This window comes from Patagioenas fasciata, chromosome 1 (assembly GCF_037038585.1).
Source record: "Patagioenas fasciata isolate bPatFas1 chromosome 1, bPatFas1.hap1, whole genome shotgun sequence".
In the NCBI taxonomy this organism is placed as follows: Eukaryota; Metazoa; Chordata; class Aves; order Columbiformes; family Columbidae; genus Patagioenas; species Patagioenas fasciata.
The window spans coordinates 70,060,035-70,085,057 of NC_092520.1; the positions used below are offsets into that span (position 1 = coordinate 70,060,035).

Genomic DNA, 25,023 nt, shown 5'->3' on the forward strand with positions numbered 1-25,023 from the left:
CTCTGTATTTCAAGGTCATGATTGCAACAGTTCTGTTATTTGTGGATATCAGCAAGAGATTATCTGCCTTTCACCAGTTCAGGTGCTCCACCTACACTTATTCCCAGATTTTAATTTTTTTTTTTTTAAATGGTTAGACAGAATCCGCCCCCCAAGGTATAATGGGCAAAAGAGCATATTTTAAGTCAAATTAAAGTATTCTTCATTTAAATACAAAAAAGTTAGCTCCAGCAGTACATTCCTCCACAAGAACATTACCACCTCCAACTTCATAGACATTCGTGTATTATTTTTGTAACAGCAAATTATTAAACACAGTACAACACTCAGTGAAACAGAAAACAAATGGACACAATCAGCATTTTCCTTTTCGACTAGAAAATTAACAGCAGATAAGCTAGAATTAAAAATCAACCAAATCTGGACCCCAAATGAGTTACGATGCCACCTATCTGGACTGTTGAAAGCAATCATGCACCAAGGAAATCTTAAGAAAGTTGGTTTAACAAAAGTCTTGGCAACCTAATTTGGGACATGAAAATGATCTGCACTATAGTACCATGCTCAGTAAATAAAACTGGTACTGCAGTTCAATTTCAAGGCCACATCCTCAAACAAAATGAGGATATTGCATCTGAGTAACATGGATGGAAATCTCACCTGCCATCGCGAAGTTAAGCTGTGGCATTTCTTCACTTTTTGTTACTCTTCTTGGGCTTGGTAAATCTTTTGCGGAGTCTGATGCAAAGGCCCATAGTTTTTTCCTGTTTGTGACGGTGGATGACTGGGTTTTCACAGGTTTGTTTGTTGTGGGGCACCACTTGTACCCTGGATTTGCTTTCATAAATGCATCCTTGTACTAGAAAAGAAAAGGAAGATTACCAGTCATGCCAGTCATAACATTATACTATCCACAGGGCAGTAGAGTGCACTGAGTGTAAGAGGATTTCATACAGTAAATAATCCTTAAATATCTTGATTTTTTAACAGTTTAATGACACGTTTAGAATCTGATCACTAACGCAATCTATTAAGAAGAAATATTAAGACAAGTAGAACTGTATTTTAAAAAGTGAGGTTTCTCTTTCCTTTCCTGAGGGTTTATCACCCAGAGCAGGCTAAAGTTCCAATCCTGTAAACTGCTCCCCAGTGCCTGTATGCTCACTCTCTGGGAAACAAAGACATTCATTTGAATTCTTCTGCAGGTACAATGTTTCTTTACTTTCTAGTTTGAATGACATGAAAAGATGCATTTAGCAATAAATGCAGCATGATGCTCCTTACCTTGCACTCATTTTTATCTAATAGTTCTGTATTTTAGAATATTTGAGCACACGCTTTCCCAAGCCAGCCACGGAAAATAAACCACTACCAGTATCATCTCATTTTCAGTAACTTCCAATACACCATCCCAGCGTACCAGTGAAAATGTACCATGCTGCGTGGTTGCATAAAATAAACTTAGGGCCATTTAAAACTTTCTTTCGCCTTGAGCACACATCTCAGTTGTTTGCTATATTCTTAATATGAGGCAGCAAAAGGAACCAAGCCAGACTACACATGAGTGGTGTGGGGAAAAAGTCAGGATCCTACACAGTTTGGGAGGTAAGGGAAGGATGTGGACCCATTTTATTCACAAAACGCAACAGTGAAGTTTTCCAAGTATCTTGCTGACCAGACCAAAAAAAGATTTTTGGATGTTAACAGCAATAAAAAGAGCACATTTCAGTATTTTAAATGTGCTGCTCTGCAAGATAGAGAACAGGTGAACCAGAGGGACATGCCGCGCATTCCAGCTGCAAATGTTTGCCCAATAACTGATAGGAGGTGGAGCCCTGGCTGCTGTGGGAGCCTCCCCAGTAAGTACCAGTGCTGAGCGTAGAAAGAAGGAACCAAACACCTCCTGATGCCCTTGGTAGCTCTTGACAGCAGCAAACAACCAAAAGAGGTTTTACCCTGAAGTGTGTGGTAGGGCAGCTGCAGGAAGTTTCTTCTGCAATTACACATGTTCCCACCCTCCCAGCTGTCATCAGTCCTGGTTATGGTACAGAGACGCACCTGTGTTTCATGTACATGTCTGCACAGAACCACACACAGAGCGGAAAAAAATGTCCCTTGGGTATCAAATACAGAAATAGGACTGAAAACCTTGTCCTCTGATAGAGTCACTGCAGTGTTCTCCCAGATTAGTAAATGGCATGCCTCATGGCAGCATCACCATCGCATGTGCATCGCTTACTTTCATTTCCATCTTAATCTATTGGCTGGTGCTTGCTACCTCCAGACTATAGCAAGGATAAAAACAATTCAGTTTACAAGAAGCATAGTATTGTGTGAACCTGCTGTGTTAAGTCCTGTATTTATAGAAATAGTTATAAATAATAAAAATCTGCAGGGACTGCTGACCTACATACAAACTGTATTTTGTGAACGGAGTGTATGTATTACCTCTGCAAACTAAGGACTGCAACACCTCTCTTTTTCCTTTCCCTCAGTTTGGTTTGGGAGTTCAGTACATCACAAAAATAGCCTGGCAGAGGGAAGGGAAGGGGGTAAGGGAAGAGGTGGAAAGGAAATACAGAGAGCAGCAGCTTTGCTTTCCATTGTTAAAGCCACAGCCCACTCACAAATCACATTTCCAGCCTGCAGAGAGGAAAGCACAGAATTGCTCGCAATGAGGTACATAAGCTCTTCATATCAGCACTGCTGCTTGGAGTAATTGAATTATTCTAGGGAATAATTTGACAAGCTGACAGGCTGCCCATCAAATGAGAGCCAGGATGCATGCCATTTGTGAGACGAGGCAGCAAGAAGCTTTTAATCAGTTTCCAACAAGAGCAATTCAAGTGAGGTGGTGTATTAAGGGATTTTTCCCTCTGCAATGCCAAGAAGTGAACGTTAACTGCACTCTCCAAATAGAAGGGAGCAAACAGAGAGGACAACTCACTGGCCCCTTTCAGAGTTTCAACACTCAAATGAAAAAATGTAAAAAGTTAAACAATAGCCAAGAAATAGTTTTATAAAATACATACAGAAGGCTGATCTAAATCTCAGAAAGACTTTAGGTATTGATTTTTGTTGACTATTAGACCCAGGCCTAAAATGAAACGATAGGTTCTGCTTGCCAGGTCATGAGAAGATAACTTAAATGAACTATACGGTAACAAGAAAATGCCAAAGGCATTAGAGGAGCTTACTGTTTTTCTCCATTCGACCAACTGTGCAGTAAGCCAACTTAACACAGCCTGTCTAAGGACATCTCTAAAGTCACTTAAAGGCAAAAAAAAAGGTAAGTCCTTAATCTGAAATGCAAAGACACCATCTTGGTTCCCACACATGAGAGGCAGGGACAGCGTGGCAGGGTCATGTCCCGAAGTTCCAGGTAAGATTGAAAAAGCACGGGAAATGTTTGTGGGATCACTCTGATGTACCATTTCTGTTTTGTGAAGGCCTGGGGAAGGATGCGTTATGCACTGGGACTAGTGCCACTTTAGAGTTGAGGTTAAAAGAGGTGCTGTGCTTCAGCGCAACTCCATAAGTTGCTTTCATCACCAAATAAAAACAGAATTGCTTTCTCCACTGTGGTGGGAACAGGAGCTCATAAGTGGATTCCAGCTGCACCTCAAGGTAGCAGTTAGCACATGCTTAACTTTAAAATGTATGCTTAAATCCCACCAACTGGCTATTAAAGGTCACACGAACCCCAGAGACCTAACACCACCAAAAAATCCCAAGAAAATAACTATACTCCATTTTTCACTCCTGAGGGATGTGGGGTTCATATTATACGTTATGGCCCCTACGTCACCCAGTGAATTTACCAGACTCCAGCAGAATGTTCGTCCCCTCCTACCCCGTGGCAGTTGCCAAGGCAGCAGCACAGCAGCTCCCAGCCAGGCTGAGGAACCTGCGGAACCCCCAGACAAAGCATTCAACTCTGACACGGAACGGAAGCAGCCTGGATTTGTCAGACTGCTCCCTAATAGAAACAATCCTGACTGCCTGGATCTTGCTGACACAAAGACATATTTAAAAACTAAGTGTTTTCTAGTAAAGGAAGCAGGGCTTGAACCACAATAGTCTCACTGGATAATTTCCAAGGCAGCTGAATATTCCCAGTAAGCCCTGAAAGAGTTAACAGAACACTACCTCTATTATCATAGTAACTAAAAATACTAGAGTGTATCTAGGAGTGACCAGAATTCATTTTCCTCTCAGTGAAGGGAAATGCTAACAAACGGCAGGAATACCTGTGGTTCCACTTGCGAGTATTTATCAGCTACTCGGCTTAAATCCTCTAGAATGAAACTTTCAAAGTTAAGTTGATCTACAAAGCCCGTAGGATACAAATAGAAAGCGTGCTCCTGAAGAAAACGCCAGCAGAAGCTGACATGGAGCTCTGCAAGCATAGTATGAGCTCTCTGGGACACGTGTTGTTACAAGAGACCATAAAGCATAGAACTGAAAACAGAGAGATCATGGGAAGTTCTTCTAGGAAATTAAGGCACCCCAAGGTACAGACAGGTACATAAAAGGATTTTCCAAAAGCACCTAAATGAACCATTATCCTCTCAGTGGGAATCACAGATAGGTGTCCAATCCAATATAAAACTTCTCATAATTCTACTTGGCAAAACATCTGGGTGCCTCACTATCTCCCAAAATCCTAGATCTTGCATATAGCTAGATACATGTAAGTAAATATGCCAATGCCTTGATTTGCACAATGCTGAGATACTATCAGTCGCTGATACTAAGTGAGAAACGGAAAGCTGCTTGCTTGAAGCTTGACCTGAGCCAACTGGCTTTGTAAACTCTGGATTTAAGAACTAAAAACATTCTCGAGGCTGTAAAACAACACGGGTTGTAGCCACTACAGTAAAGATCACTTCTGTCAGGCCCATTCATATCTCTGGAAGAGGGATTCATATGCTCAGGGTACACAAGATACATTGTGGGGGTAGCAGATACAACACAGCGTCCTTTGGGAGATGCGCGTCCCGCCTGGGCAGCAGCCAGAGGCTACGTGGTTAAGAACTGGAAATCGAAGGGCACTGAAAAGCTACATCGAAGTAACAGAAGCTCATCCACTATATTTTAAACCTCAATGAGCTTATAGGTACCCAAGCAGAAGGTTACTGGTATAAAGGTAATTTTATGTCCTTCCAAAGGCATTCACCTTCTTGACTTTTAAATGAGCTCTCCTTAGCAAAAAGAAAAATACCAGTAAGTGGTTTGCACTGGAGTTGACATTACCATCTTTTTGACAGCCTCAGCAGTAAGCCTAACTACAAAACCGACTGTTACAACCACCAATCCACACATGCAGAACAGGCCTGTTGGTAAAGCAGGCCCAAATGTATTCAACAGCACATTATAGCTGCTAATTATTGTTGTAACATACAACTGTTAAAAGAATAAAAATTATACACTGTCTTCTACACATTCTTGGAACTAGCTGTAATGAGGTAAACTACTGAGATGTATTGTTTTGCTTTGACACTGAATATGCAATTTGTTCTTCATGCCAAGAAAAATAAAAAAAAATCACTACAGGAACAATGGTTTCCACAACAATATGATTAATAGTTTCAGATCTTTCACTTAATACAGAAGTTTTGCAATTATTTTCCTTCTTAATGAATGAGTTTCCTTCATAAAGAAAAAACGCCAAGAAAAACAGTCACAGTAGGTTTGTTTCTTCCAAAAATTATTTCTTCATTTTCATCTTTCCTTCCTCTGTATCTGTAACTGGATCTCCCAAATGCCCTCCTCCCACATGTTTCAAGAAGCATTGCTAATTTGTAAGTGGGAATGCAGAACAAATCAGGAATGGCTGGACAAAGCTGAGACTCAAGTATTTCAACACTGTGTCACAGATGGGGAACTACAGAGGTACTACAGACCATCCTTCAAGGAGGACCTGCCATGCAGAATGCTTTGTTTTTCCTGTGGCCCCTTCCATCCTCACACAAACTACAGAACAGCCAGACCTTGTATACATGTGATAACAGCAGCAGTAAACTTTGGCTGACAGGGCAGGTTATGGATAATAGTTTCTGCAATCATTTCACAGCTACCTGTACTTCTTGTAGTGCCACAGCATTACTTGACAAATGAGACAGATGTTCTTCCTCCATTATTTTTTCTGAGATTGAATTCAATGGCTACCCGCAATGGACATCACACAGGTAATTACAGGGATCTGTTGTGGGTTGGTGTTATCAGCCTAAGTAAGCAGGCTTTGTCTGTCTCACTCTGCTACTGATACCTGCAGCCTGCTTGGGGCCACCTTAACAAGTAAGCTATTTCTTTAAAAGCCTCATTTACATTTTAAGTTGACGTAAAGATACTTTGTGAAATACGCGGATAACTCTCTTTTCTTTGCTCCCAGTTAAAGGACTCTGACGGCTCTCTGATTCGGGAACTGAACTCTGCCTCACCAAAAGTTGCTCTATCAGAAACTGGTTAACAATACACAAAGAGAGTACTTCATGAAACACTACTAATTTCTAAATTCTTTGGCATCAGAGGTAAAATGGGAATACATTTGTTGACTGTGCTTTTGGTTTGGTCCACCTCTATTATAATAGCAACCTGTATCATCAATAGAGAATGCGTAGCTTGATCTAAGTATCACTAGTCAGCTGACACTGAACTGTATGTAACTGTTTTCAATGGCCACTATTCACACACTATCTACATGTTAATGCTTGTACTGCAGGAATTATCAGGTGATATCTATCACAACCTGCACGTATTTGTACTAATGACTACTAGAGCCAGGTTAGTTTGTTTACATAGACCAATTTCTTCTCATGCTGGTCCAGAGGACCAAGGCAATCAAAGGAAAACCAGCTGCTGCTCCAGGCATTATAATCGCACTGGGGAAGCTGAGAAACTCAGGGAAGACCCAACAGAAAAACAGCACAAAGACAAATATGTAATGAACTCCCTTTACATTCGTGATTCAGACAGAACATACCTCCTTGGCCATGTCAGTGTACTTCTGCTTTTCTTTTGGATCTAGAACAGCCCACCAATCTGCCAGGATTTTGGTTGCGCCACGATTATCGAGGCGAGGGTGTTCTTTTCGCACGAGAGAGCGATGGCGTTTGCAGAACAAGAGAAATGCATTCATTGGTCGGCGAGCTCGTTGCTCTGAGGACTCATCATCTTCGGTTTCATCAGCATCCTGCTCTAAACCATCAGCACCAAGGAGCGGCACCTAGCAGAGCCGAAGAGGTGTAAACTCAGTTATCCACACTCCTCACAGAGACTGAGAATCTGTGTACAAATGAGGGAGACACACACAGATACACACAGTTGTCTCCAAAGGCCATCCGTTCCATCCAGAAGACCTGGAACTCTACATCAAATCTCCTCACCTGAGGGTTCCAAGGTTCATTCATGCCCTCTGCAAGACTTGATCTGAACTTGCAAAGGGAGCAGATGTTTAAGCTGAGGACTATTCTTTAGTAACAGTCCTAATGCATCTGGAGGGAGGAGATCCTTCCTACAAGCTAGAAGTCATCTCAGTGGGATGAGGTGAGCAGAGCTACCCTGGACCTCAGTCACTTGTGTCTGCAACTACAGAGTGCATGGGAAGGAAAGTGAACAGGTAACAGCTGTTCCCCCATCTCCGTCCATTCGTTACCCAGGCTGTGAGCTGTGCTGCAGTGCAGTCACTGCACAACCGCCCAGTCAGAGCCAGAGGGCAAATCTCAACAGAATACACTGCCAAAATATACCCTCTCCACTCACAGACCAGCCTGTCATTCCTGCAAGGGATGCACCACAGAAGACTAGTTCTGACTGAATGAAACTTATTACTGTAAGAGACAGAAAACCATCTCCTACCTAACCACAAAGCAGCTGTTTTACGCCACACTGCAGCAAGTGACCCATAAGGTCAACAGAAAGCACTGACAGAGCATCAGGCTCCTCCTTTTCGCTCCTTATCCTTGTCAAGGTCACTCTTCCTTATCAGTGTGTGACTCAAGGCAGCCTCCTCAGCACTGACCTCTCCCTTCCTGCCTGAGAAAATAATAACGGAGAAGCAGATATGAACAGTATCCAGATGATGGCAATGTCACATTTCCAAAACCCATCACCTTTCACTGCAGCTTCTTCTTACACAGGATGAGCCTAACTGTACATTTGTGAGGTGCCACACTGTGGGATCCTTACAGAAAAAAAGGGTAAGGTCAGCATCGTTGACCAATTTCAAAATAACAAGCAAACAAGAGATTATTTCACCTGTGCTCTCAGTATTCTGGAGGATAAGTTTAATTTCCCATGTGAAGATAGTAAAAATCCTTGACAGTTTTTTCTCTTTTAATCTTTGTATTTTTTTAAGCATTAGAAAAAGAAAGAAAAGTATTAGCTTGGCATGTCCTCAAAGCCAACAGAAGCAGCTATCACCACAAGCTAACTTAATGTCTAAAATTAACAATTGAAGAAACCCATGTCAAAAACCCACCTGAGCAATCAAGACCAAGATCTGTAACATGTTATCAAAACAACCTTGTCAAAACTCTTACAGTCTAAAAACCAGAGTCTTGTCCAAGATTTTAAAAACATGGTTGACAGCTTACTTTTTTTGTGTTGTTTTTGTGCTATTTACCTTTGTAGCCTTATGGGCATTGAATCACCTCTTTTAATTGGCTGTGTGTGTTCACAAAAGAGAACAGCAAGAAGCAAATAAAGCAAAAACACAGTCACGGAGAATCTGACCACCATTAACCTTTTACAGTCAAATAATCCCATGAAGTCTACCTTATCAATATCTTCTTCCTCCTCTTCTTCCTCTTCCTCTTCAGAGAAGTCAAGGAGTTTCTTGGCAAGCAGAGGATGCCACTGAAGACACTTTCTTTTTGGTCGCTTCCCAGTTCCTTCTCCTTCTGTCGAATGATCCTTATTCCTACTACTGCCTTTCATTACTGTGACCTGTCATGCAAAAATAGTTGTAAGTTCACAACAAACACTGAAGTATAAGAGACCATCATACAGATGCTTAAACCAGTGACAAATACATGGGGCACTAATGCAAGACTCTTAGAAGTTTTTTTGCAAGGTAATAGATAGGGCTTTTTTCCAAATATCAACAACAGCATTGAGTATCATTTTCAGTCTTAACACTTCCACTTAATTCCCAGATTAACTAACAATATACAATTTAAGAGCACAAAGCAAAGACATCAGCCAGCGCAGCTCTCAAATGTGCTGCTGTCTGAAGGACAGCAGAGAAGCCCTCACACTTCACTGGTCAAGCGAGTGAGAGACTCCACAGCTCTTCCATGCTTGTGTCCGCTGTAGTTTTTCATATTTTGCCACTGAAAAATGTCATGATATCCCTCTTTTTAGCAATGGAACGTATCTCCAGGCACTCATCTATTCATCATGTACTTACATATAGCAGTGACACTATGAGCTAGGATTTCCCAAGTGCTCTTAAAAGTGCAATTGTGAAATCCAACTCCTTGCTTAAGAGAAATTAATTTTAATAAATCAATTTGAAGCAAACAAACAGAAGTAGTTAACCTGACACTTCCAAGTACAAGAGCCCCCACACAGCAAACAAAACAAACCATCTGCTGAGCCAAGCAATTGCAGGAAATAAATAATACTTACACACCTGTCTTGCATGTGTGTGTGTGTCCTCATCTAAAACTACCTCAGAGCTACCTCTCTCTCAGTAAAAATACATGCTAACTATCAATTTAAGGGATGGCTTAAAGATCTGCTACCCAAGTAAGGGGCAAATAAATATAAAAAAATAAATAAAACCAACACATCACATCTGAGTACCAAAGTGCAGAGGAAGCAAGCATTGCTGGCACACAGTCTGGTGCTTTTTAGCCTTCTGTTTACACTGTGTAATGCCAGTGGATAATCCTGACAGGAGCATGGCCGCCTTGCCAAGAAAACAACACAAACATAAAAACAAATTGAAACTAGAGAGTGGTTAGCCAGCTAGATCTTTATAAAGCCAAGAAAAATTGCTGAAGTCTCACCAAGGACTTCTCACAAGCAGGATGAAGAAGCTGGTCTAAGTCCTGGTCCTGCAAGTGAAGCCAGCAGAAGCTCTGGTGTTGACTCTCATGAGGAGGGCATGAAAAAGTAGTCAAGCCTTGTAACTGCAAGGCCACACTGCATTTTAGGATGCTGCTTTCTAGAAGACACCTGCTAGAGCACTAATGTTCCAGCCTACAGCAGCAGAAGTGAAAGGTGTGACACTTATACCAGTTGTCCAAGTCCTGGTGCCATCATCAGGGTGAATGCCCCACCAGAACATCTCACAGACCAGCTACAGCCTGTACAACTCCGGCCATGTCCCTAAGTATCCCATCTATTTAGCAATCACTAATTCTGCTTTTGGTTGATCTCTTCCATGTGTATTTCTTGTTGGTTGGTTAACTCACTGGCATTTTGGAAATATGCCCTTGTTTGCACCAGAAATGTGTGGTTAGCTCAGCTACTTCCCCTGCAGACTCCAACAGCGTGGAAAGCTGAAGGACCTTCAGATGCTGCTTGCTGGAGGAAATAACTCCACCCTGAAGGAAGCAGGCTCAGAAATCTTTACATAAATTTTTAAATGGCGTTTTTCTGGACGTATATTCGATTTTGTTAGTTCCTTCCCACTTGTCAGCAGTACCTGGTCCCCACGAGCTGAGGATGCCCTGTAACTTCATAGCAGCTTGCCATTAAGATCCACACTTTGCTGTTCCCATCACACCCCTTCTACTTGGAGCATATTTAAACTTTGATTTCATGGCACCCACTCCCCTGTTAATTTTCTGTAACCAACTCCTCTCTTTTCAGTGAGTGCTAAATGGCACATAATCACACACTATTTCAGTTAAATCTTTGTCCGTGTCTTGAAAAGTGATTCCATATATACAAAAACAAACAGGTTTGGCTTTAAAAAACTATTAAAGTATGGGAAATCAAGCCACAGGCCAGTATCACAAAATGCAAGTCTGACATTGTGTGCCACCGTGATGTCTGCCATGTACCACACTGCACTGTGCTCCCTATCTGTCCCTCTTCCTAAAGTGCTGAACCACCATTTGCTTTTGTTTGGGGTATTTTCAGACACAAATCAACAAAGTAGCTGAGTTACTGTTCGAGCAGAAACTCCAGCTCCCGTAGGTAGCAGAGATTTGTTAAGTCTCAGAGCTTGCTAAATGACAGACATCTGCCTACTACTGTAGCTATGGAAGTATGTGGCCTGTTTTGGGGCAGGATAAATGCACTAAAAGTATGATGGGGAGTCAGCTACTTCAGCCTATACCACTGACTTAGCTAGACAAGCTAATTTTATGGCTTCTTCCTACAGTCAGTCCCAAGTAAGATAAGCATTACTGGGAGCCATCTAGCTTGTTAGTGTGAAACTAAATTAATGTTTGAAGGATACTCCGTGATCCTCCTTTACAAAGCTCAGCTGATGTCTCAGTGTTATTTCAACAACAGCATCCCCTTCAGCTGCCACCTCTCTGCCTGCTGCCTTTCAAAAGTTGAGCAAGAAAGAACTTCACAGGACTTCAGTGATCCCATGGTGTGTTTTACACGTGTTCTCCATTACCTGAGTCCCTGCCTATGCTCTATGCTGAGCTTGCTAAGGCAGCACAGACCCTAAGCACTGGTCACCTTTCACACCCCAAAGGGGGTCTCAGTACATTATGTCTTTTTCCTACCACACAGCTCACAAATAATTTTTGTTCTCCATGCATGAAGGGAAGGTATTGAACACCCAGTTACTCCTAAAATAAATTAACCAAAGCTCACTGCACATTAGTCTGGAAACAGAAACATATGCTCAGCTCCAGGAATTCAAGAGATGCTCATCAGGTTGTTTTCTTAAATTGTGAACCATTTCACTCTAGTTCTCACCCTGAAGCAACAGGTCTAGTATAAAGAGTCTTCTTTAGCAAGACTGTTTGTTACCTTACCAGCTCAACAAGCATTTAGGAGATTCAAGACACCAGAGTAAGTCAGATCATGGCTGTTATACAGGCACCTTTCGCTACAAAAAGACACACAGTCGCTCTTTGCTTCCACTTGGGAGTTAATCTCTGCAACAGTCAACTACAGGTATCCTCCTGATTTAACCACACTGATGGATGGCCTCAGGCCACAGACTGACATCAAACTTTACTCTTCCAGCATAACCTGGAAGTCTCCTCTGCTCCTTAGGTCAAGCTGCATACTCTATCTGTACCGTCTCTTATTTCCTGTAAAATAGGGGGGCATTCATAACACAGACAGATAAAATATTTCAGCTCTTATTTTTTAATACTTTGGTCCTTCCAAATCCTTTTTCCCCATTTTGGCTTATTCAAGTTCTCTTAAGTTTTGTCCTACATTTCAGAGACTTTTTTGGCGTTCACTTTTTGTTGATGCCTCTCTCAGTCAAACGTAATATTGGCATAATGAAAAATGCGTAGAACAAGTCATAAGTGCTCTTTGTAGGCTTTGGGGCTTAAAAATACAGAAGATACACGGCACCCAAAGTGCAAAGTTTGCAATAACTGGAATTTGTGAACCCCATCACACAAAAAGTTTTCTTCCACTGTATCAGTAAAAATATAAGGTATCTTTTTAAAGGCAGAAGTAATGCCTTTTACAAGTTAACAAGAGGAAAAACACAGCTACCTAACAAGATTTTGCAAGACATTTCTCAGCTTAAGGATGACAAAAAAGTGACAGACACTAGGGAGAAAGTAGGAATATTTCAACAAGACAAGACAAAAGTATGGACAGGTTTGCTTAAAAGAAGCCACATATGCTTTATAACATCACCAGAGGATACCTGTCATAGCTGACATTCACAGTCTACTGACAGCAAGAGATACCTTCAGGGTGATGTTCTACACCTACCTTCAGTGCAGATACAGATCAAATATTACTGAGATATTAAACCAGTAATTAACTTTTTTTATTATTTTGTGTGTGTGCTGCCTGTATTATTTCCTTTCTGGTCCTGGAAACATTAATCAAAGAATAAGAGCTTTCTCGGATGTCTTATAAATATGTATACTTAATAGGGCTTCAGAGGAAAGAAAAATGATTTGCTAAGAAAACAGATGGGAGTGGGGGAAGCTAAGGAGAAGAATTATTGTTTACCTTTTTATGACATATATTTCTATTTCAATTACACAACCGTAGGCAAGCCTTTGTTTTTTTAAGTGCTCATTAACAACAAGTGTTTGATTACCTTCATTAAGTTTTGTTTTCCTCCTGTCTTCCTTTGCTATTTACAAAACCTGAGAGACAGGTGATCAACTTCCGCGGTCCTAATTTTGGAACTCTCTCACCCCACGGCTAATCTGCCACCAAGAATGCCACTACTGCTTGTGCTGAACAAGCTGCGCTCAACAGGTGTTCCCCAAACACCACAGTCCTTACAAAGTTCTTTAGAAGTAATCAAGCCCTGTAAGGCACATGTCGTAATACAGGCTAGAAAGAAATCCACGACCTGCAAAAGCAGAACCCCAGAGATGTGAACTATGACTATGGTGTAGTCCCTGTCAGAAGGTTCTCCAAAGAAGAATGGTTGAACTTTAGCAATGCTCATCTTATTTCTGTGCGGACAGTGGATATAAATTTCTGTTTTCTTGTTCCCTTAAAACCACATTTCCTGGAGCCCAGCTAGGCCCTCAGCTGCATCCATGCCCATTACTGGTACAAAGGAGCAAAGGGAAAATTTCAAGTGGATTTTCTGCACTTCTGTTCTGTTTTACACTATCTAAATTCTCTACTACTTCATAAAAACAAATACCAAAGAGAGAACAGAGGGTCAAACTATGACACTAATGGTCTGGGTGTTTTGGGGGTTCCTGAGTCAGTGAACTGAGCTTTTTCAACAAAGAAGCCAGAGACTGGGAAATAAGTTCATGTTCTCAGGGGTCTAGTGGGCTGAACAGGTATTTGAATTTTCAAATGTAAGCAAAAGGAGATTGCTGGCAGTAAAATATACCTACACAAATACAAAAGGTTTTCTAAAAAAAATATCTCTTAGCTCTGGAATAACTGAACCAGAATATTTCTACAATGCAGGACAGAATCTAGTTGACACTAATTACTGACCAGTCAGTGAATATATTCTTTATTGTTTCACAGTGGAAAGCCATTAATGAGCTTTCTAACTTTCAGAGATGTGGTGGTTTAATGGGGGACATGCTGAGATTCGATGAGTCCTATTTACTACTAGAGGTTTGGTATAGACTGTCACCACATGAAAGTCTTAGCAACACAGCAACAAGTCTTGCTCTTCTGATGGCATGCTCTTCCAACTTCATTAATTATTTTAAACCATTCTGTACTCTCTTAAGCTCAGATCTGAATTGCTTGGTTTATTCTCTAATAGATAAAATTAAACCCCAAGATCATCACAAGAATGTCAACAGGATGTTTTTAAGTTATTTTTAAGTGAATCTTTCATGCCTACCAAACAGAAATAAATGCAACATATAATAAAAGTCAACAGACTTCAAACTTCAGTTATACTCTTTCTCTGCTCATTCACAAATGCACAAAAAATAAGATGTGCTTTGAGGTTTTTTTAACGCAAAGAAATCAACTTGGTTTTCTCTAGTATGTAAAGCACTTATGTTGAACAACTGTACTCTACTGTTAGCATGATATCAAAATGCACTCAATTAAAAAAAAAAAAAAGGGTGGGAGAATGAATTTGTTACTAGTGTTCACTTGCCTTTTTATGTGCCTATCATTTAGTTTTGCCTTTGGTTAATACTATCGTAGTTAATTCTTCAGACCTCGTGGTCAGAATGGTTGTAAGGGCACTTCAAATGCTCGCCCTTTCAAAATCTGCTTTTAAAATGGAAAACACAGACTGCAAGTGCACAGGATGGCACAAGAAAACCTCACACTGAACAAGAAAAGATCACACATTCAATGCAGAGAAAAAACTTGTCTCCTCTGTGCTAGGAATACTCTGCCCAGATGTGCCTGTATCACCATTTCAGGTAACTGTGTTTTAAAAGATACTTAAACGAACATAAATCTTCCCATGAGACCTGAACATAACATAAGCAATAAAGCTTGCAAAGTCATGAGGAGGTACACAATCTACTGCAAAGTGTTTTAATGATGGCTGAGTTTAAAGAATTATTTCTCATTTTTCTTTCTAGTTGTTTTTTTTTTTCTCTTCATTTATAGAAGACAACATGAAGAAATATAATAATATTTTACTTTGTAGGGAGTTCTTTAGGAGTATCCTCATTAAAATAAGTGAAATACAGGCAAACCCTGCCTGCTACAAAACTTCCCTCAAAATACACACTTAGGAACCAGATCCTACTGCCACATCGCATGAATAAACTGATTAAGAAATTAAAAAGACAAAACTTAGCATAGACCTTGACTATTGAGTTTTCTTTAAGCCCTTGCCAAATAACAACACAGCTGAGTGGATCTTCCTCGGCTAAGTGAGTATTTCAACCTATTGAATTTAGCTATGGTACTGGAACACCAAGTTAAGAGCGTATCATGGTGAGGCTGCCAGCAAATGCCTGTTGCCAGTAAGGAAAACTACTTGTTTACTAGGAAAAAAACAAACAAAAATAAAACAAACAAAAAATCCAAAACAAAAAACAAAACCCCCCACACACACACAGAACAAAAAACAAAACAAAAAAATCACACCAAATAACCAAACCAACAAACAAAAAACAAACCAGCACAAACAACCAATTACAAACAAACAACAAAAAAACCCAAACCTAAACCAAAAAAACACCACCAACAGTAAAAAGACAGCGAAAGATGAAGAAAAAGAAAAAATAATGAAGAAAAATGGCAAATAAAGGGAAAGTTCAGTGGAACCAGCATCGTTTAGTTTGACAAGGACAAAATAACGGGCTTTGAATACATAAAAGATGTCAGCAAATGATCAATTCTGCACATCCACAATGTGGGGCACAAGTAGGTGGCATCTGCTGACAGGAAGGAAAACAGGGAGGTCAAGTCCTGCAGGTTGGCTTCTGGCAGGCAGCAGTGCAGGAGCAGCACAAGGGAACTGTCAGACTGGGGGACAGGGGGGTGTCATCCAGCACCTGTGGGCTCCGGGGGGCTGCAGCATGCAGGGAAGCCACACTGCTGAACAAACTGTCATGTGTCGTTCCAGTCACTCCATATACTAAACATAAAAAAATCTAATTATGAAAACTAAGTGGTGTGTGATATTTCAAACTTGTAACAAAAATACAAAGTATTTTAAAACATACTCAAAATGCACAGAACGCAAGTAGGATGGTTCGACAGGAGTTAGGACAATCTTTATGAAAATGACAACCCCCCAGTTCTCTAAAGTCTTTCATTATGTTGTTATTGTTTTTTTGATTGCTGTTTGTTTCTCCCCTCCTGCATGTGTATGTTTGCTCGCCAGCCTGAATGCCAGGCAACAGTCACTTGCTAGGTAAAACCAAATCAGTACATTTATCTTAAAATGTATCAGTGCTGGAAGGTACCAACTTGTAGGAATCATCTCCCAGATCTGCAAAAATAACCTTTATAAAGTGAGAAATGGTTAAAGAAATGGTCAAGCTTTTATTTTCTACTATGTTTTACCCTAAATAAACCTACTTTCTGGGAAAACTCAGGACTTCAAATACTGATTTTAAATTTTTAAAAAATAACAAAGTGACAAACACTTTTCAAATGGACTTGCTGAGGCGGGGTGCAGCAGGTTCAGCTGTATTTTGGACCAAGCTTTTAATGAAACCGGTGGATGAAACGACAAGCCCACGACCCCACAGGAAACATTTGCTCTTCTCTGGCCACAGTGTTTCTGTTTGGCAGAAACATACAGCTTACACGCCAAAACAAAGAGCAACGCCACTCAAAACCAACGCACGGCCAGAAACGCGACACCTACGAACATTAACTCCAGAAGGAGGAGGGGGTACGGGAGACACGCCTGCCCGAACGGCACAGCCATTTGGGAGCGGGACGTGTCAGGGAAAAGGAGGAGGCGCCAGAAATGCTAAAGCCACGGAGCGTCTACAGCGACCCGTGCTGGGGCTGTGACAGAGCAGCCGGTAACCGCATCACGGCACTGGTACCCGCGCAGGATAAGGGGGGCTGGAAAAAAGCATCCGGGGGGCTGAAAAAGAGCATTTATGGGGGGCTGGATCCCGCAGCTGTGCTGTGCCCAGGCAGCCAGGGAGGGGTGTGGGTGGGCAGGGCCTGGGTGCAGCTTGGGGCAGGGCGACCTCCCGGCAGGGACAACCTCCCATCCGGCTGCCCGCGGGCAGGCAGCGCTCCTGGGGTACAGCGAGGGGTACGGGTCTGCCCCTGTGGCTGCTGCTGGGGCGCAGTGGGGGGACACAGGTCCCACCGGCCGGGCAGGCGCCGACCCTGAGGGAAAGGGGCCGGGCACGTCGGCTCTTTTAGGGCTCCAACCCTCCGGTCACACCACGCCACCAACCCAGTGTTCCGGGAAGGGGGAAACAGCAGTAAGTACCTGCGGCGGGGAAAAGGAGAAGCCACGCAGGCATCCGGCAGCTCTGCGGAGCGATGCCCTGGCAGGAGACAGATCTCCGCGGGCACAGGGCAAAGCTCCCGAGGTGCTCGGGGCTCTCCCGGAGCCGGCAGCCGGCGAGCTGGGGTCTGGGGGAGAGGGAGGACGCGGAGCAGCAGCCGAGCGCAGGCAACAGGTGAAGGGGTTGGAGGTGTTTACTTCCAAACCGGCCGCTGCCCCGGGGGTTCTAAACCGCCCGGCAGCGGGGGGGCGGCGAGGGCAGGCAGGGAGGGGTAGGGAAGCTCGCACCTAAGGCTCGTCCTTTAAAAAGCAAACTTTTTAAAAAAACCCAAACAAACAAAAACCCACAAAAGCCAACAAACAGAACCCAAACCCAACCAAACCAAAAACACCAAACCAAACCAAAACAACCCCCCCCACACACAAGAAGAAGCAGGGTGCACCATGGAAATGAGCAACCAGCCAGTCCACCCACACAATTCGTGTGCAATTGTCTCTGCAAAGCGGTTCGCTTGGTGCTGCAGAGGGGAAAGCTGCTGGTCCCCCCTGTGCCACTGGGCACGCGTCATCGATGGAAGAGTTTGCCTTATACAAGTATGTCTGCGGGTGTAAATCACGAACATCTTAATTCAAACGTGTTAATGCCTCCAAACAGGAGCCTCCACAGAAGGAAGCAATTTAAACAGTTTGAAGTAGTCAGCCATAGACCTTTTGTATTAACATTATTTTTTCAGATGGGGTGGTTTTCTTTCAGAGTCAGTTGAAAAAAAGCAGTTGTCTGAAGACTCAGATCTTAACCAAAACAGGTCTTTTTGGCCTTGAATTTAAGTTACAATAGGACATTTGCTACTGCAGGACTAATTTCAGCCTTCAGTAGCTGCAGAAACAACAGAACAAGAAACTCAGCGAGTCCCAGGCCACAGCTACACTTATTTCATCAGAACATTAAGGACAGCCCAGTGACACTCCCCTAGCCAAAATTTCCTTTGCAAATGCAAAGGAGCCATGCATTGGGAAGCAGCACCAGGTCCCCCCACCTATGTAGGTGAGGTGGGTCACCCAGGGGATGGAGACCTGTGACACCTGCACTACTAAACCTGGCCCTACTCCTGGCCCTTAAGGAGACAGGACCCATCCAGTCAGAAGTTTTGGCATCCTTTTGCTCCAAAGCAGCATCTCTTTTTGCTCCTCCATCTGCTGCCACAACAGGAGAGCGAACCAACAAACACAGCAAGGTGAGTGGAATAAATGCCTGAAATTCAAAACACAGAGGAGGCAGAGCCCAACCTACTTCACAAGGCTTCCTCCCACGGAGAGGGGGATAATAACAATGCGCTACAAAAGCTTTCTGCTGACGCCAGAGCAATTTATCACTAGCGCACTCTTCCTCCAGGAACACAGAGCAGACTCTGAAATGCAACCACCTCTCAGACAGGAGACGAGTGCTTGTCTGCAGGCATCATAGACCATAGCAACAGCGCAGTCCAAAAAACCACCAACTTTTAGCAAGCTAAAGCAGGGCACAAATTCTGACAGAGAGAATAGTTGTCTGACAGCAATGACAACAAGGGTGCAGAACTGAGAGCATTCACATACACACCCTGAAAAATTCTGCTCCTGTGTAACTGGGACTACTGGAGCCTGCATGAAGAGCTTTTCTAGAAAGACAGATGTCATTCCTGTGTTCTACAGTTATTTTAATATCGCTCTAACATGAAAATTTTTGTGATTCGTTAACTGGATCACCAGGGCTTCCCCTCTAGCTTTTTCAAGTCACAAAATGGTTCATCTTAGCGTAAAAGGCTTTAGGGCCAGTGAGATCCCAGGTAACATGGCCACAGGAAATACTTAATGAATTTCAGGGTGTGGGTACACCCATCAGCTCATTCCCACCAGGGCACCTGCAGTTCAGCAACAGCTTCCTCCCCAAAGGGCCTGTCTGGTGAGAACTCAAATAGAAATTTGATGTCAAAAAGAGGGATGACCTGCAGTTCTGCTCACAGCCTTCAGAGGATGAGACCCCCTAAATGGAAAAACAAAACCAACAACACCCCAAAACAAAACAAAAACAAACAAATACAACCCACTAAAATCCCCAACGCTTTTTGACTTGCTGCTCCCAAAGCTTCATATTTATCTTTGATTAGTAGGCATACAAATTGCAGTAGGGTCCTGTCACGGCAAGCAGCACAAGCCAAGCGCTTCTGTGCAGTGCGGAGCAACACAAAAGAGGAGCCGTTCCTGTAGCAGACAGCGCAGGGGGAGTGCGTCTGAATGGGAAAATTGTTCAGCTCTCCTTTTCACCTCTTGTTGATTGTGTCTGAGCGTCTTCTGCAAAACAAGGACAATGCAGCTGTGTCCATCGCTACTGTAACCCATTCTAAGGTTTACCATGTGCGTAACGAAGCTTTCATAATAAAATGCAGTCGTAATTACTAGCAGTGTCAGGGGAACCATAAACAGCTGTGTGAGCAAATGAAAGAATTAGTCCTCTAATACATACTTAATAGGCCATAAAATACCCTTGCACAAGCGAGTATTATAGTTTGTCCACTTTCACTCCCTTCAACTTAAGTACAATAGGCCAAGACGGCTGTCCAAGCAACCCCTCGCAAACAGCTACTACCCACTGCTCCTATGGATGAAGAATTAAATTGATGGCTACAGACAGCATTCACTCAGCTTTGCCCATCTTCAATATTATTAGCTCGTAAATCATAGTTATGCAGCTCTCATACATCTCAGAAACAACAATAAAGAGGCTACATGAAAATTTCAAGTAAAACTGGCTTGTGCAATGTTCACTGACAGAAATACCACAAGACTGACCTGACAAATTCCCAGCTATTATAATATTTTCTGCAGAATCAAATTGTGACAATCTCCTTCCATCCTTTCCCCCTACCAAGAGATAAAGTGGGTAAAACAAAAAATTCATGAAAAATGAACACCTGGAGTCTCTTCCCTGTCTGAATCATCTCCTACCAGACTCTGAGTTCATTTCCAATCTACTGAACTAAAGTAATATCAAATACTGAAACAGCAACACCTTGTCAAAATGTTGTATCTCAAGACAGACATAAGCCAAGAAAGTAAACAGAATGCCAGGACAGAGCAGAATTTTGTTAAAAAGCTGGATATAAATAAAAATAAGTGGAAAACAAATAAATTTGCACACAATTATCCGTTATACATGTATTTCTCTCCTTTCTGAAGGTAGCATTTTAAGCATCAGGAACAAGCTTTTAATGCAGACTAGATTCCTTAGTGCAGTGGCTTATTCTGATCACAGAAGAAGGAGATAAGACTAAAGGAACTTTGACTCTATTTTTGGAAACATCACCATCTCTCAGAACTATGTAGATCCACACAAAATCTTTTGGGGCCTATCAACATTTGTAATAATTTTGAAAGTAGGTGTACTATCTTAATACACAATTTTCAAGTGCCATCTAGTGGTTATTTCCATTTTTATTTTAATTTGGTATTTAAAAGTAACTTTCCCCACTTTCTAAATTAAAAAAAAAGTTTGTTATTTCTATCACTCACTGTTATTTTATTATGTGACGCTTGGTCCTGCAGTGGTAAGTAGATGTTTAAATTAAGTCCAAGTTTAAGCATTCTGACGGAGTGAATTTGGGCCACAAAACAGCTGATTTCAGGACTAAGGAATTAAAAGGGACAAACACCCAACTTACCCATCTAATCCACAGAAACAAAAAACAAGGTACAAACGTCAGTTCATTATTTAGAGCTTTTTCAGTACCACTTAATGATTTATCATGAGAAAATTCTGACATGTTGAAGATTGTGAGTAATTAGGGCCTCAACTAAACATGAGAAAATCCTGGAGAATAAAACATGTTCTAGACGTTCCTCACACCAGATAGAACAAAAAATCCAGTGGCATATCAAGAGGATTCTGTTTTACACTCAACCCAAACTGTGATCTTACACAGGCCCAAAATTTGATACTCATTTATGTCTGGTGACTTAATATATTAGCCTCACACTGTGAAAAATTACTCGGGTCTTCTGTCTCCCACCTCAAATATCCTCTTATTCACCACATATAGGGAATTAGGCTGACTAGGTAGCCCAAAAAATAGCTACACGTGAACATGCAATGGAGTGTACCCAAATGCATTAAACTTGTGGTGCATGCCATGCAGACAACCTGTACGGAACACACAGAGCACAGCAAATCCTGAAATCAATGTGCATGCAAAGACACCTATGTGCTTGTATCTCCATCTGGAAATCCCCAGACACAAATATGGAAGTCAGTGTCAGGTAGACAACCAACCAATGAAAACACCTAGGCTTCTTTACAATGGACCCCTGAGAGCCTAAAAGGAAAATGCTATTGCACTTCTGTAACATACTTTGATAGAGCAACAGTAATATATTAATACATATAAATTTGTGTCTATCTCTGTAGAGAAAGTATTAGAACACAGAGTTTGAGACAGACCCTTTAAAGTTAAAAACATACTGTTACCAAATACCATCTTCTATTATTTCTTTACTGAAAGACTTGTTAGCTATCTTGCTGTGGCAGAATCAAATTCACTGAATTAAAGCTTAGCTGCTCTTCACTCTGTCTTGAATCCAGATTTCAAAGAACTTCAATAAAAAGTGGGAACATTGGTTTCACCTAATTTTTCCAGTTCAGGGAAAATAAAAACAACAACAAAAAAAAACAGCCTGAGAGAGATGAAATCTTGGAGGAGAGGAAAAAAAAAAAAAAAAGATGTCAGAAACAAATTCATGGTCAAACTGGGAAGAGAGCTTCTAAATCTGATTGCAGCTGCTGCTCCCTTCTGCCCTCCCTTCTGGAAGACACAAGATGAAGAAAATGAGTAGAAAACTTCTACATTCAGCAATCTGTGTGCCAGTTACATGGGTAATTACAGAGCCGTTAAACATCAGAACTGAGACGATGAAGAGCACACGCATGTACCACCTGCTGGTGTACGGTGCCGCCCGAGAACTCAGGGCTCATGCTCACCCCCCTCCATGCGGGTGGTCGTGGCAGTGAGGAATTTGCTGGGCAACCCCAATGGCTCGTGCTGACAAAACACTCAGTGGACAATCCTGTGAGCATTTTGCTTTAGACCTGAGCACCGCTGCCCTTTTGTAATGCATACAAGCCCTTAAACACACTGCGGAATACACTCAGTATAATAATCCATGTACAGAACCTGGAAAATTTATAGGATAGTCCAGCTACCTCTAGGTGATTAGGTCAAAAGCAATGCGAAGATTTGTAGGTGCAGGAGATCACAAAGCCACGCCCGAATACAAGAACAAGGCATACACAATGCCAGAAAGAGTAATAAAATTTCATAGTGCACAGACTAAAAAAAAAAAAAAAGGAATAAACCATGCTACTTAAACCCCTCAGAAGGAAGAGTACATCTAGCCTCAAAAAGGCAGCCTCAGCTACTCAGCCCATTAAACTCCCCTTTAAACACCTATCAAAATAATCAAAACCATTTTAAGTCCCATAGTTACATTCTCATTGCCTAAATTGTTGCACTTCACTATTTAATTAATCTATTAAATAAAAATGTGCATTTAATTTGGAAGGCACTAGAGTTTTGGTCTACACAGCTGCTAGTCCTTTTTAGGACAAGACTGTTTTGTGTACTCACTCAGGTGTGTGCCCACACACCAAAATGATCTGAAACAAGTGAGCAAAGAACTTCCCCCAGGATGCTGTGCAACACCAAGCATAGGTTTACTGCTTTTTTGTAGGTGAAATGTAGATGTAGGTGAAACATAAGCTAAAATTCTGCATGAAGTCCTAAACTACTTCCTTTGATGGAAAAGGTCTAAAGGTCATACCCATATAGCTTAAGCAAATTAAAAAGAAAAAAAAAAAGAATATTTTTACTGTCTTTCATACAATACTTTTCAAAAATAGTTTAATTGAGAGTTACATGAATACTAGTACAAATTAGAAAATCCTGTATAGTGGTAAACAATATTCACAACGATCAGAAGTGTGTAACTTAATGCACCCATACTTAAATGGCTGGCATTTCACTGTAGCATTAGAGCCACATCTCCTGAAGCTCAACAGATGTTGGGCACAAATGACTTCAAATTCCTGGAAGGAAGCAAGCAAGCTACCAAGAAAATCTGTTCTTTGCCAGGGAGGTAGCTTTATGCTCTAAGACATAGATTTCAGTGTTTTTCCCTAAAAATGTCTCTCCTCAAATAAGCTTCAAACTAAACCATCATAAGTAAGCAGGGCTGCGGACAATGCTCCCATTCAAGCCATATGCATGCTCACTAATGTTGCAAAAATGCATCACCACCTCGAGTTCTGCTGAACATAACAGTCTCTTTTAAGGAGAAAGAGACTTGGCTTATTTTTAATTCATGGAAAGACAATCACATGATTCAGCAATGTCCACTTCAAAAGATCTAAAGCTAGGAATCTGACATGAGCTGCGTGTGAAGGATTTAAGGCAAATATTTTTTTGCATTGTTGCCCTTAAGAGTAGACAATTATTAATTTTCACGCACTAACAAACCACTATTTCAAGAAAAGGGAAATATTAAAGACTGCATTTGTAGTACCTGGAGGTCTCCAGTCCTGTTCAAGGCAGGCCTAGCTTCAAAGCTGGATCATGCTGCTCAGGAGCCCGCCCAGGTACAGTAAATCCATCACCTCTTTTGGCACCTGTTCCACCACCCTCATGACGGAGGATACTTTTCCTTATGCTTAACCAGAATTTCCCCTCCTGCAGCTTGTGACCACTGCTTCTTGCCTGTCCTTTCACCGTGCATCTCTAATGAGCCTAGCTCCATCTTCTTCATGCTTGTACAGATAGTTGAAGTCAACTGGAGTCTCCCTCAGCCTTCTCAGTTGAAACACAAACAGCTCTCACAGCCTTTTCTGGTAAGTCATGCCTGGTAAGTCATGCTGCAAATCCAAATGCCTTGGTGGTCCCTCGACTGTGGTCCCTCCAGTTCTTTGGTCTCCTTTGTATGGGCATCCACAGTCACAGAAGCACAGAGCAGGAAAACCCCCTCTCTCAATCTGCTGGCTATGTTCTTGCTCATGCAGCCCAGCCTGCAGCTTGCTTTTGTGGCTTCAAGGTCAGGCTGTCAAGTCCTATTCAATTTACTGCCCATTTGGATCCCCAGGTCTTCTCTGCAAAGCTGTCTTCTGCTGCTCTTTTCGTTGAACTTCATGGAGTTCTTGTTAGTCCACTCCAGCTTTCTGAAGTCGCCTTGAATGACAGCTCTGCCCTCTGGCATATCCACTACATCCACCAATTTGGTGTCAACTTTGACTTGCTGAGGCTGCACTCCATCCCAGCCTTTGTAATATTAACAAAAATATTAAACTACATTTGCATCAGTATCAGCCCCCAAAGAATACCACCAGTAAATCTCTGCCAGTTTATTGCTGAACCACTGGTTCAGACAGTTTTCCCACACACTCTATAATCCATCCAACCATCCATCCAGTCTGTACTCAGTTTGAGTCCAGGAATGCT

The 25,023-nt window shown here is 42.0% G+C and overlaps 1 protein-coding gene across 20 annotated transcripts in view; it reads right to left on the bottom strand.

Annotated features, from left to right (window-relative positions):
- BBX (BBX high mobility group box domain containing) overlaps positions 1 to 25,023 on the bottom strand; it is a 153,659-nt gene that overhangs the window by 61,237 nt on the left and 67,399 nt on the right. For 19 of the 20 annotated variants that reach the window (XM_065829414.2, XM_071808514.1, XM_071808489.1 and 16 more), the window contains 3 exons: positions 8,779 to 8,949; positions 6,986 to 7,228; positions 661 to 859 (listed from right to left, as the gene is read on the bottom strand). In XM_065829414.2, coding sequence (XP_065685486.2) covers positions 661 to 859; positions 6,986 to 7,228; positions 8,779 to 8,940 — 604 coding nt within the window. In that variant the 5' untranslated portion in view covers positions 8,941 to 8,949. Of the gene's footprint in view, positions 1 to 660; positions 860 to 6,985; positions 7,229 to 7,860; positions 8,038 to 8,778; positions 8,950 to 25,023 lie in introns of those variants that run through there. The other variant, XM_065829421.2, reaches the window with a different exon arrangement.